General features: G+C 25.3%; 1 protein-coding gene across 1 annotated transcript in view; it reads right to left on the reverse strand.

Moving 5' to 3' along the window:
* Positions 1 to 14,031, reverse strand: part of LOC100207406 (glutamine--tRNA ligase) — a 43,196-nt gene that overhangs the window by 20,649 nt on the left and 8,516 nt on the right. The window contains exon 4 of the mRNA XM_065817282.1: positions 1,483 to 1,558. Coding sequence (XP_065673354.1) covers positions 1,483 to 1,558 — 76 coding nt within the window. The remainder of the gene's footprint in view (positions 1 to 1,482; positions 1,559 to 14,031) is intronic.

Raw genomic sequence — 14,031 nt, forward strand, 5'->3', positions numbered from 1 at the left:
TTTAGACAAATTGACCACTGCTGTTTGCATGTTCTGACAATTTAAATGTTTTAAAAATGCGCTGAACAAAACTATAGAGCAAATTTTAAAAAAATTAAAAGCTTTAAATAAAAAAATTTTAAAGAAATTTATCAAAAGAGATAATAAAAAAATAAAAACTTAAAATATAAAACAAAAAAATCATTCAAAAACTTTAAAAAAATCTTTAGAAAAGGTCAAAGTTTTATAGTTACCTATTCTAAAACTCTAAAGTTTAATTCCTTTTGTTTATGTTTATTAAAAAAATACTTCATTTACTAAACAGAGAATAAAATGACTTTAAAAAAAGAACTGACATGCTGTTTATTTAACAAATGTGTTATAATTTAACTAGCATATATTTTGTTAAAAAAATAAATAAATATAAAAAAATGTATATAATACTCTTTTAGAGTACAAATAAAATGTGTTTATTATAAGTAATCGATTGAAGCAATTTTTTATTATATAAAAGCGTTTCGCACAATATATAAAAACATTTAATTTAAAGTTATTTTGAGATATCGAAGTTATTTATCATAAAAAATACAAACTTTTAAAATAAAACATAAGTTATATTATATATAATACTTTTTGATAATTTAAATAAACATTTTAATAAAACAATAAATACTGATCAAAAGTAATTTGTTACTTTATTTAAGAGTTTAGTGCAATATAAAATTGTTAGAAAAAAAACAAAGTTTCAAAGTTATTTATTCCAAAGATTGTCAAGTTGTCTCAATAAAATACTTTATGTGTGGATAGACAAGGCATCAGACACATGCATTTCAGCCTGATATATATATATATATATATATATATATATATATATATATATATATATATATATAAATATATATATATATACATATATATATACATACATATATAATATATATATATATATATATATATATATATATATATATATATATATATATATATATATAGAGAGAGAGAGAGAGAGAGAGAGAGAGAGAGAGAGAGAGAGAGAGAGAGAGAGAGAGAGAGAGAGAGACATTGCATTCTGTAGTGAAATCTAAAAATATTATCTCTTTTAGTAAAATATTAAAAATTGTCTCCTATACTGTCTAAAAAACCCAAAACAGAGTAACTTAAAAACTTTTTTTTTAAAGAGCTGTGATTTGACTTTTTAAAAGATAGTTTAATGCAAAATTGTTTTAACAAGGAGTTTTGGCTCAATAATATTTTTAAAATTATATTTATTCTTATCTCTACATATTGTAAATTAAATAAAATTGTGCAGGGTTACTGTAATGCTACATCTCAAAAACAACAACACTAAAAACAACTTTTTTAATTTACTTTGTTTTGGTTTTTCTTGGCAGCATAGTGAAATATAAAACAATCTCTTAACAGTAATTTTTTCTTTCTAATGTTATATCAAAACAAAAAAATAAATAAAATAAACAACAACAACAATATAATAAGTAAAAATACCTAATAATAATCCAGTATTATAGTGATATCGAGCTGTTTGAATTGCTTCATAATACTTCTTTATAACTTTTTCTACCTAATTAAAACATTAAAAATATAAAACCTATATCAAATATAGTATTGTTTTATCTATTAAAGAAAAAAAATAGTAGTAATATATTTAAGCTGTAACCGATAACTTGGTGAGTGTACAAAGATAACTTTGTGAGTGTACAAAGATAACTTGGTAAGTCTACAAAGATAACTTGGTGAGTGTACAAAGTACATTTAGACAGCTAAATCATTATTCAACATAGTTACATTATTTAAAATCCATTTGTCAAGTTTAACAAGTTTTAACTAGTAGCCTTTTGTAAAATATTTTAAAGAATGAATATAAAATATTTATTTTTATTCTTTAGATATGGAGACTACACAGATACAGTGATACTCAGTGCATTTAAGGAGAGAAGCCGTTAAGCTCGGTTTGAAACAGCCGTGACACACTCAGTGCATTTAAGGAGAGATCTGAAGGTTTTGCATTTCTTAAAAACCAAAATTTGCATTCTTAAACTTTAACTATAAAATTTTCTGCTTTTTTATTTTTGCCATTTCGATTATATGATTATTAGAGATTAGTTAAAATTTGAAGCTCATAGGACTTTAAATTACCAAGCATATTTTGCAAAGTTTTTTTCCAATAGCCAATCAAAATATAGTTTCACGGATTGGTACTTATTAAAAATTAAAGCACATAAAATCAAGCTGAAAAAATTAAATATTGATTTGTTCTTTGTGTTTCTTCATTTGGATTGGCAACCAAGAAAAAAAACAATATTTTCTTTTCCTGTTTATTCACATTTGTATAAAAAGAAATGGATAAATTTTTAACAAAGCAATCAGAACACACAAAAAAAGTCAGAACTTTTCAAAAATGAAAACAAGATATTTTTCATTAGATAACTCTTTAAATGCACTAAGCAGCCAATTCAATTTCACAAGTTGTCTTTATAACTTTTAGTAATTCACTATTGAAACCTAGAAATGTTTTTTTATCATACCCCAACTTTATTTACTTGACTTGAAATTTGAGTTTTTTAATTTTTCCATTTCAAGTCTAAGCTAAATACTACACCATGAACTTTTTAAACGACAATGGTACTTGAAGTTATGTTTTGAATAAAATAATATCTTTTTGGGTTGTTTTTTGAAAAGCGCATAATTAAACACTTCTTAAAGTTAAACTTTAACAGCCAATTATTGGACCAGTTGACAGCTTTCTCTAGATTATTTTGTAGAAGGTTAAAAACTGTTACAGAATCAAACCTTGATAACTTTTGCATCATCTACATAATAATCATTTTATATAAAGTTAAAAAACTTTAATTTTTCAACAAAAAATAAAAAAGTACATATTTTCATAGTTTTTATAAACAATCTTTTTAAATTTGTGTTTCGATAAATTTTTTTTATTATTTTTGAAATTTTTATAAAATTTCACTTCTTTTGAGACCCAACATGATATGCTTTTAAAGAACTTTTTTTTCAAAATATTAGGGACCTGTCTGATGTTTAAGGGTCTTGAGCAACCCCTAAAAATTGTTATTATTTAAAAAATTTTTAAATTTAGTATTAATTTATTACATAGAACACATTTAGGGGGTATTATCAAAAAATGTTGTTTTATGACACACCCTAATCTGCATACATCTTTGAAATATTTACAAAGTTATCAGACAAATCATAATGTAAATAGCAAATAATAAAGAGCCAATAGCAGAGTCCTGCGGCATACCACTAAATATATCTTTCCAAGGTAAGACTTTTTATTAGTTTTATCAGTAATCTTTTATGGGCACAGAACCATATGCTTTTGCGAAGCCTAAGTAAATTACATCTACAGGTACACACCAAAACAAGTAATACAAAATCGCTTCAACAATTAAATGCCTCGGTAAAGTCCAAGTAAAGTAGGTCTACAGGCATATCCAAGATTAATGGTACAAGATCTTTTCTTAACAAAGATGTATGCTTTATTAAGAAAAGATCTTGTAGGACTTGATGTTTCCAAAAAAGATTATTTAAATTTAGGAAATTCATAAATTTCGTACAACCTCTTCTAAACTCTTACAAGGAAAAGTGAGTGAAATCAAATTATAATTTAACAGTGACAGTTTACTTCCTTTTTTTAAATTGAGGAAATTTTTATTTACTTTAGTATGTACAAGTAGCACTAAATTATTTTTCAAACTAATTATGTTAATCATGAATAATTAAGAACATCATTATGTAACTCACTGTAAAAACGTTTAGATATAAAAATCATCCAATGCTCTCGATACAAACATCATCTTAAATATATAACCATCTTTTTGAACCATATACGAACATCATTTTGAATTTCTCGAATTTTATTTATTAAGTTTATATTATAAATGGTTGATACACCTTCATGCAGGTTATTGCTCTTTTTAAAGCATGTAGAAGCATGTAGAACCATGTAGAAGGTTCCACTGAATAGGTAGTTCACTAAGCTAAATGGAAGCTAAATGGAAGCTGTAAATATATTTGCAAGATGTAAAGCTATTTAAGGTTCAAGATCTAGATCATCACAAGATCTGCTTCACGCTATATCTCGATATTTTAATTTGTTCAGAATATCTTTGTAAGAGATTATATCTAAACTTTTGAAATTATATCAAAATTCTTCTCGACTAAAACGATGGCAAATTACTATCATTTTTTTGAACAAAAACATCTTGGAACTTTTTCTTTAGTAGATTTATTATTTGATTTGGATCATTCATTACAATTCCATTTTTATGTTCTAATCAAATTATTGATCTGCTGTTGACTACTTGTGTATTTGTACATTAACTATAGGTTTTCCTTAGCCAATATCATGCAAAAACATTTCTTTAGGATTTTATAAGGATTTACTAAGATTTTTTTAAAACTTAATCTAGCTTCTCTTGATTCTGCTTTGGCCGTCTTTGCAAATAATTGGGTATTCTAGAGATGCAATATTCCATTCAATCAGTTGCAAAACCTATGGGGTTCTTTTCAATGCTATTAATTTTTTAAAACCTTTTTTTATCCAAAAAAAAAATTTTTAATTTATTTATAAATCTTTAACTGGAATATATAGTTTGTAACTAGGATTTGGCAGTTTTTCAAATAAATTTGGCACATTTGAAAACCGGTTTTTAAATTACGAAAACCGGTTTTCTATTTTTTACCATTTTTATTATATATTGTTATTATACAATAGCATTTTGTTAAGTTATTTGAGTAACCTGTTTCCTTTTTTTTAACATGCTTCTTTAAATTTATCCCTTATCATTTTTGTAAAATGTTATGTAATAATTACCCAATAGAAACAGTTGCTTGACTGAAAATACACGCAATTTTAACACAAATTTTTAGAAAGTTTTTCCAAAATGATTTCCCGAAAAATACATATGCTTCTCAAATAATTGGGATTTATTATTTATTTTTAAAATGTATTTACGTGTAAGATTATATTGTGTTTATGTATTTATAAATGTAACTAATTTAAATTTTTTATATATTAATAGTATATATAATACTATTTTGATATTTATATCTATTTAAATGTAATATTGTAGCATTTATTTTTATGTGTATAATATACTAAGTTTTTTTATTTTGCAAATTAGATTTTTGGAATTTGTTACTTATAAAATCAAATTTGTTACTTATAAAAATCAATTATGTTTTATATTATAATTTATAAGTAAATAGTTTCCCTTGATTAGTTTGTTAAGTATTTTATTATGTTATGGTAATATAATTATGATATGAGCTTAAGCTCTTATCAACGTGGTAATAAAATTTAAAGTTACAATTAAAAAAGGTAAGGCATTTTTGTTTCAAAAATATTCAATAATTTCATTTCATTTCCAGATAATAAAAAAAAAATGAATAAGTCAGAAGTTTGAAAAAGTTTTAAAAGGTCAGGGATAGAAAAAGGAATCTGCAAATATTGTAATAAAATGCTGAGTTGCGAAGGTTCATCAACAAGTAACCTACGTAATCACTTAAAATCAGTTCATAAAATTGATAATGAAAATAAATCAGAAACATTCAGCAAAGAAGATACTGGTCCTTCATCTTTTTTAAAAGAAAAAACTAATATTTTAAATTTTATGCAAGTAAAAAGGAGTAGCTTACAAGAAATCTTATCAAAACTTGCTGCAATGGATGGGTTTTCTATAAATAGCATTACGAAAAGCTCATTCATACAAGAGTCTCTTCAACAACGAGGATATTCATTACCCAAAAAAAACTCTAGAGTAATGGATCTCATTCATGCATTTTATGACGAAGCAAAACTTGAAACTATTACAGAATTAGATTCATTAAAAATGAGTGGAAAAAAATTTTCTATAACTTTAGAAGAGTGGACAAGTAAAAGAAATCATAGATATTTAAACATTAATGTACATCACTTAGCAGAAGATTTTAATTTAGGATTAGTTCCAATAGCTGGTTCTTGTGATGCTCAGAGAACATTAGAATTAATATCTGGAAGTCTTAAAATATTCAATTTGAATCTAGAAACTAACATTGTTGCTGCAACAAATATTGGTGCTGCTGTTATGATAAAATTTGGAAAATAATCATGTTTAATTAATCAACTATGCTTTTCATATGCAATCCACCTAGCAGTTACTGATGTATTATATAAACATAGAGAAATGGTTGAAGCTGAATCCGAAGTAAATGGTTCAAGTGAGGAATCGGATGATGAAGATGAAGACAAATATGACAAATTTGAAGAACCTTTTTCTTATATTTGTAACCAAGAGCATCCTATTCCTATTTTGTCTGGTAATTGCAAACATTCCGTTTCACAAATCAGAAAAATTTGTAATTTTATTCGCAAATCTCCAGTAAGTAATACCATTCTTCAAAATTATATAAAATTAAAAAAAGGAAAAGAGTTGAATTTAATTCTTGACTGCAAAACAAGGTGGAATAGTATCGAGGAAATGGTTGGAAGATTTTTAGCAGTAAAAAAATGTGTAGTTTTAGCATTGAATGATCTTGGTTCATCTTATATGCGGAATGAAGCTCAATATCCTACACTTTTGGAACTTCATAAAGTCTTGGAGCTCATTCGTCTAGCAGTAGAAGGCTTAGAGCGATGAGATGCCACTTTATTAACTAGTGAAGGTATATATTCATTTCTATTAAATGAACTGAAAAATATAAAGTCTAAAATAAGTTTGAATCTATTAAAGGCTTTAGAAGAAAGAATTCAAGAAAGAAGACAAGTTGAATTAGCATCTCTTTTCCTTTTTTTTTGCAAAATCCGTAAAACATTTCTGGTCCAGCAAAAAAATCTAGTATACTTCCTTTAGCTTCAAAAGCTGACATTATTAAATTGTCTGAAAGGTTATTGTCTACAATATCTTAAAATTCTATTATAAACACCGCTTCAGATCAAGAGGAAATTGAAGAAACAACTCATCAGAGTAAAGCTTTTTAAAAAGAGGTCATGGAAAATTCAATTAATAAGTTTCTTGAAGAGCCTGCAGAAAACATCACTAACCCAAAAACACTGAGGGCTGAGTTTTCATTATTTGAGGCAACACATAAAAAAACAAAAAACTTAGATTTATTATTTGATGCACTTAAAACTATAAAACCGAGCTCAGTATCTAGTGAATGCGTATTTTCAATTGCAGGCAATTTTGTGTCCAAAATTAGAACAAGACTTAGCCACCGTTCAGTGGACATTTTATGTTTTTTTAAATCTTATTTTCGTAGAAAAAATTACGATAAGTGAAATAAATATAATACATAAATTAAGTATCTCTCATTATTCAATTCTTTTTTGAAAAATTCGAAAACTGGTTAAAACCGGTTTTTTGGGGAGTTTTGAATTCGAAAACCGGTTTTTCAAAAAGTTGGTTTTTGTCCAAACCCTATTTGTAACCACATTTATATAAAAAAATAAAACATATATTTCCTTGACTGATTTACCATTAACCAATTCATTTTAGAAAACAATTGACTAATTGAATTGAAATCTACTTTCCTATAATTGCAAATAAAAACTCTTTCATTTACAAAATTTTTTTATTTAACAAAAGTTTATAACTTAAAACTATATTAAAAAATTTTGGTTATATTTCCTAGAATGGGATGTGATTCAATTCGGAACAATCTATTCTCTTGTATTGTAAATAATAAATCAAAAGCATTCAGACATTCATTGCTGGGTAATTGAAAAAATGGAAAAGAACCATGTTGAATGAGAGAGTGATCATTCAAATTATCATGAAAACTGTATTCACGAGAGAAAAAAAACTGTATTCATTATCACTGCTTTTAATCAATATGATAAAATCATTGGAACATTTAATGTTCGGAAAAATAAAATCCCCAATAATTGTAATATAATAAAATCCTTGAATTTGCATTTATTTCTATAGGATCTTGCAGTTTCAAATGCTTTATTATAGATTTCCATTTCAACCATTTCATTTTGTCTGTATATACATTAGAGATCTGCATGGGGATGTGTTTCATGGGAATCCTGTGGAGTTTGTGAAATTCCCATGGAGATGGGTTCAGTTGTTGCGGGAATCCTATGGGGACGGAATGGATTTTTACAATACATTAGTTGCAATGAAGATTAACTGTTTAATTATTCTGACAAGAGTATTTCATTATTATATTGATATTTTTATGAAATAAATATTGACTAAAATTGATTAAAAATTACTAACTATTATCTAAATTTTTACATAGATATACTGATAATTAATAGTGAATCTATATCACATTTTTACAATTGAAAGATTTTAGTTGAAGAATTAGTGTTATGAACAACAAAATTGATTTTTGTATAATAGATTGTTTGTTTATGCAATACAATGATCGCAAAAAGTGACCAACGGAGCCGTCCAGTTACGTAGACCTGGGTGATGTGAATATAAAAGTAGATTGTAGATGATGTCATTGAATAAGAATCATGAATGAATGTAAAGACTATTTTGTAGGGGGAATAAAACTAGGGGACTACAAGGAGAGGCTTGACAATAACTCATGCTCTAGTCATCCTAAGCAATTGATAAAACAATGGTCTATGAGTGAACAAGTATGTGTAAATCCCTAGGTGAATTGATGACTGTCATGACTAAAAATGCCATGCAATATAAAATAATAAAATAAGTAAATAAAAAGTTGGCAATCAATAATGGTACGAGCAACATAAAATGAAAAAATTACTAATATTAGTTTAAAATTAATAGTAGTTGGCAATTTTTAATTGATCAGAAAAAACTCCTTGATCAATAGATGCTTTAAAAACTTCAAAAATTGATTGATATGAAAAACAAACAAATTTCTTTTAAAAAACATAATGGAAAAAGTGATGTATTAGCGTAATTTTAAATCAGTCTTTGTGGATGGTTAACAATCATCGCAGGGCGCAAAAAGTATATATTTTTATAAATAAATGTTGATGTTCATACCTTTATTTATTGGCGTCAATATTGTAATGAACATCAAATTTAAGAGACATGTGTCTAATTGGGGAAATTTCATTTTCAAATAATTTTTATTTGAGTTAATATTTTATTAGATATTTTAAAGGTGCTTATTGAATTTAATCAATTATTATTTTTTTCAAAACAATTTTTTACACTTTTGCAAAGTGTGTACAAAATTAATGATAATTAACATGCAAAAATTTAATCACGCAAATTAATATGACATAATGATTGTAAACTGTTATCCATTGATACTAAATAGTGAATTTTACTCAATTTAGTTCGTTAAATTTATTTACAACACATAAACTTGAAGAAATTAAAATAAAAGAAACTAAAAATAAAATAAAAGTTGTTTTGACATTTCTTTTTTAAACCTTGTAAAAAAATTAGGGATGTACTTGAATTCCGGCAGGAATTTTTGTCATTTAGATCAATTTTGCTACTGGCTGGAAATAAATTTTTTTTTTTACTTTTTTTATGACTTGCTACACAGGCTTTTTAAATAAATCAAAAAATCATTATTCTACAGAGCAATGAAGAACTATAAGTAAACCGAGGTAAAAAATACAAATGTTATTTTTGCAAATGTATTTGCACTACTACTATTTCTGCAAATAAAATTACATTTGTATTTTTTACCTATGTTTACCTATAGTTTTTCATTGCTCTGTAGGATAATGCTTTTTTGATTTATTTACACAGCCTGTGTCACGTCATAAAAAAAAAGTAAAAAAATTTTTTTAATACCAGTCACAAGCAAATTGATCTAAAAGAAAAAAAATCTGGCCGGAATTTTAGTACATCCCAAAAAATAATATCATATTCAATATTTAATAATAAGTTAATAAAAATATCATATTAATGGCATTGTTAAATGCACAACAAAAAATGAAAAATGTAATAAACGTAATAGTTCTATATATTCTATTAAATTATTTATATATATCTGCAAAACTTAAAAATTCTTTTCAAAACTTTTAAAGATAAGATAATTTTTAAAAAAAGTGTGCTACTTCTATAGCATGCTTTTTTTTTTTAAATTATCTTATTTTCCTTAAAGTGAAGTAAAGTTTGTTTGCATATAAAAAAACTTTTAAAAGTTTTGAAAAAAACCTTTGAAAGCAATCACAATGTTTAAGCATGGTTTCTTTTAAAGTAATTGCAAATGCATTCAGTTCAGGTTAAATTTTGCATGCTTTTGCTAACGTATGCAAAAACCATGCTAAAACATAATTACTTTTTTTAATAGCGCACTTGGTTATTTTACTAAAAACACTATTGAAGAAAGTAATCATCTGCATGGTTTCTTTTAAATCTTTACAATGCCTTTTAAATTTTAGTAACTAATTGTTTTTATTATAAATATGTGTTTTTAATAATAAATAAAAAAAACTAGCAATAGTTATTTGGAAAAAAACTTCAAGGAACATCATGTTTGAATCGAATTGTGCATAAGCAAAAGTAAAGAAACGTGACATTAAATTTTTTCTCTTTTTTTTAACATTTGCACATTCGTTGATTTGTCGCGCCATACATCATTTGATGTGCTTGTGTTGCACAACAATTTTGTCATGGAAGTCACAAGATGGCACAAATGACTTATGGATCCATTTGGATTTTTTCTTGAATAGCACCCCATCAGTTGAAATGACTACACTATACCAGGCTTTATCTTCATCAACTAAATCCATTTAACAGATAAATCATTTTTTGGTGTCACAACCTATATCTATAGACACATGGACAAAGCTCAAACAGTTAGATTGCAGTAACAGTTCAGTTTATGGCTGATTGGAAAACTGAGTCATATCTCTTAGCCACTTGCTTTTTTTTTTTTTAAACATCTTCACTTCCATTAAGGCTGCAAGCAACCACTATTTGAGTTGGAAGTTACTGGAAGAGAAAAGATGAAATTTATAGAACAAGATAACAATTAACAGATGACTTAAAGAACTGCAAATTATATGAATCAGGAAAACAAGATGAGGGAGCGAATTCCAAAAGACTGATGTTTTAGGAAAAACTAGACAAATAAGAACTTTTGAAGCACTTAGGAAAAGTCACAGTAGTAACATGATTGAAGCTCCTAAAGAAATTTGAATTATTACCAAAATTAATACTCAGTTGGTTGGAACCAAAATTAATACTCAGTTCACATTCAAACAGTGTGTAGTAACTTGTTGGAATTAGTGTTCTACATGCTAAAATCAAGTTCATTAAATTTTGCATAACTACATAATTTATGCAATGAGCCAGGCTTCAACAGAAAATTATTGTTGTTGGTGGTTGATTTAAACGAAAATACTTTGAACAATCTATTGAAGTGTTGGAACCAATCAAAATAACTTTGCTTTTATAAAGATTAATCATTATTCATTACCATTAGTGTCCGGACTCTCGATTCGATAAAAACTAGTTCGGAATGGAACGGAATAAAAATTTTATTCTGACTTACGGTAAAAATCTGTTTCGAGAAAAAAAATCTTTCTTGAAAGTCGAAAATTTATCGAATTTTTCGAGAATGTTCGTAATGTTTCGGCAATCATACTTTGTCAAAAAATTGTAAGTTTATCATTTTTCAAGGGGGTTGTCTAATTTAGGAACAATTTCCTTGTCAAAGAAATTACAGAAAGCATTATTTGATTTTGGCATTTTGATTTGTGTTCACTAATAATTTTTTAAACTTTATCACAAAAATTTCAACGAACAACAAAAAGTTTATTTTATTCAATATTTTCTTCAAATTTTTGGCTTCTTGCCTTTATCAAAACAAAAGTAGACTGAAGAAAATTTTCTTCATCCTTTATATTCAACAAACTTAGAAATATTTTAATTTTAATAAAATTAAAAATTATTAACTGACTAGAAATTATTATCAATATCAATATATATATTTTTTTCGATAAAAGATCTTACAATCAAGTACATTTACAAATAGTTAAAAACTAATCTTAAGTAAATACCATGAAACAGCATTAATAATACAAATAACAATAATAATAATAATGATGATAAATTATAAGAATACTAAGAAAATTACATGATAATAAATCAATATCAACTTTAAAACAACAATTGAATATAATGTACAGACAGGAAAGTTACAAACAGTTATGCACGGATAAAACGTAACAGCCTACCATGTAACTTAAACAATTACTGCAAAAAAAAAGTAACAATGTTTTAATAAATATAATAATCTTGATATCAATAATCATATAAATAAGTAGTATAAGTAGTATAAATGTTTCATTAAAAAATAACAATAAATAAACAAACAAAAAATGTTCAATAATACTCACAAATAAAAACGTGTCACCCACTTACACACAAACATTTAGTCACAAACGTGTCACCCACTTACACACAAACATTTAGTCACAAAAAATATAGAGTTTTCTCAATAAATGACAATAATAGAATAAAAAAGTAAATCATATCAAGCAAACACATATAGTCTTTCAAAAATAATAAAATTTAAAAAATATTATTTTTCCTTTCTTCATAAACGGAGCAATTTTTATATATTTTAAAAATTCTTTTTAATTACTTTCCATTTTCGAATGTTTTTTTTCTTTTAACTTTGTTATTTTGTCTTTTTCTTATCTAATTTTTTTCTTTTTTTAATTTGTTTGATTTTTTTTAAGTTTTTGCTTTTTTATATCTTTTTTTTCTTTTCTTTATTTCTCTTATTTTCTTATTTCTCTTTATTTTTATTTCATTTATTTTTCTTATTTTATTCTTTTTTTTTATCTTTCTTCTTTTTTTAAATTTATTTATAAAATTTGTTATAAAAAAAGAAGTCTCTGCACTGTCTGATTATACAAAATTAAATTAGAATTATTAATTGTCTAGAAATTATTAAACAAAGATTACATCAAATTTTAATTTTTACCACAAAAAAATTAAGAAGTGAATTCAACTAAAGTTATTAATTAAAATAAAATAAAAATAAATCATAAAAATAAACAAAGAACAATAAAAAATTTGTTGTAAAATTTAAAGATAAAAAAAAGTAAAATGTACTTAAAAACATAGTCGTCAAAAATGAAAATTATTGTAAACAATGATTTTTTTCGAAAATACTCAAACAAAAATTTATTAATTTTTATTCATTCCGACGTTACGAAAAAACTCGGAATTGAGAAATAATAATTTATCGTTTCCGAATTTTTCAGTTTTGATCGAAAAATTTTTAAAATTTCTCGTAAACCGGAATTTTATTTGACAAAGTCCAGACACTAATTACCATATTTTGTTGGTATGGTAACCAATCATTATTGGTTACCATACCAACAAAATTAAAATTGCAGCAACATTTTACAACCAATGCTTCAGAGAGCACAATAGCAGCCCATAAAACATAGAAACGCAGTTAGCAATTTTTTGTTGATCTTAAACACTTTTAGGTCCACAGTTAGGTCAATGCCGGCCCTAATTAAAAGAGCTGCAATAGTAAAACATCATCTTTTCAATATAGCTCCTCAAATATTTTTACGTAGGTAAAATTCATTATACAGCAGCATAACTGGACCCAAGATTTAAAAAACAACTTTTATTTTTCGCACCAACAGAGTATACTGAAGGATTATAAAATTTAAAACATCTTGTCAAACAGTTGACTAAATTTTAATTGTTCAGTTTTAAAAAAAGACATATTTTATTCAATTTTTAAATCTTTTTATCTATATTTTTTTGCTATTATAACAATTTCATTTTAATCATATAAAATCATGTTCATTATCCCTCATATTTAACCAATTGTGGAATGCAATGATAAATTGTTATACTAGAAAGAAAGGGCTCCAAAATGAAAGAACCTTTCTGAGATTGTGAAAAGAATTTTGGGTGTTCAAAGCTTGAATTAAGTGATCGAGAATTGCAATATCTGGAAATATTTCTAATCATTAAATTCTCAGTTTATTAAAAACCGTAAACACTGTTTTATTTAAACAGCAAATTTATCATATTGCAAAAGTTAATGAAAAAACAAAACAAATTTACTACTGCAAAAATAAAAGTCAAAACTTACATACTTTTA

This window comes from Hydra vulgaris, chromosome 14 (assembly GCF_038396675.1).
Source record: "Hydra vulgaris chromosome 14, alternate assembly HydraT2T_AEP".
Lineage (NCBI taxonomy): Eukaryota > Metazoa > Cnidaria > Hydrozoa > Anthoathecata > Hydridae > Hydra > Hydra vulgaris.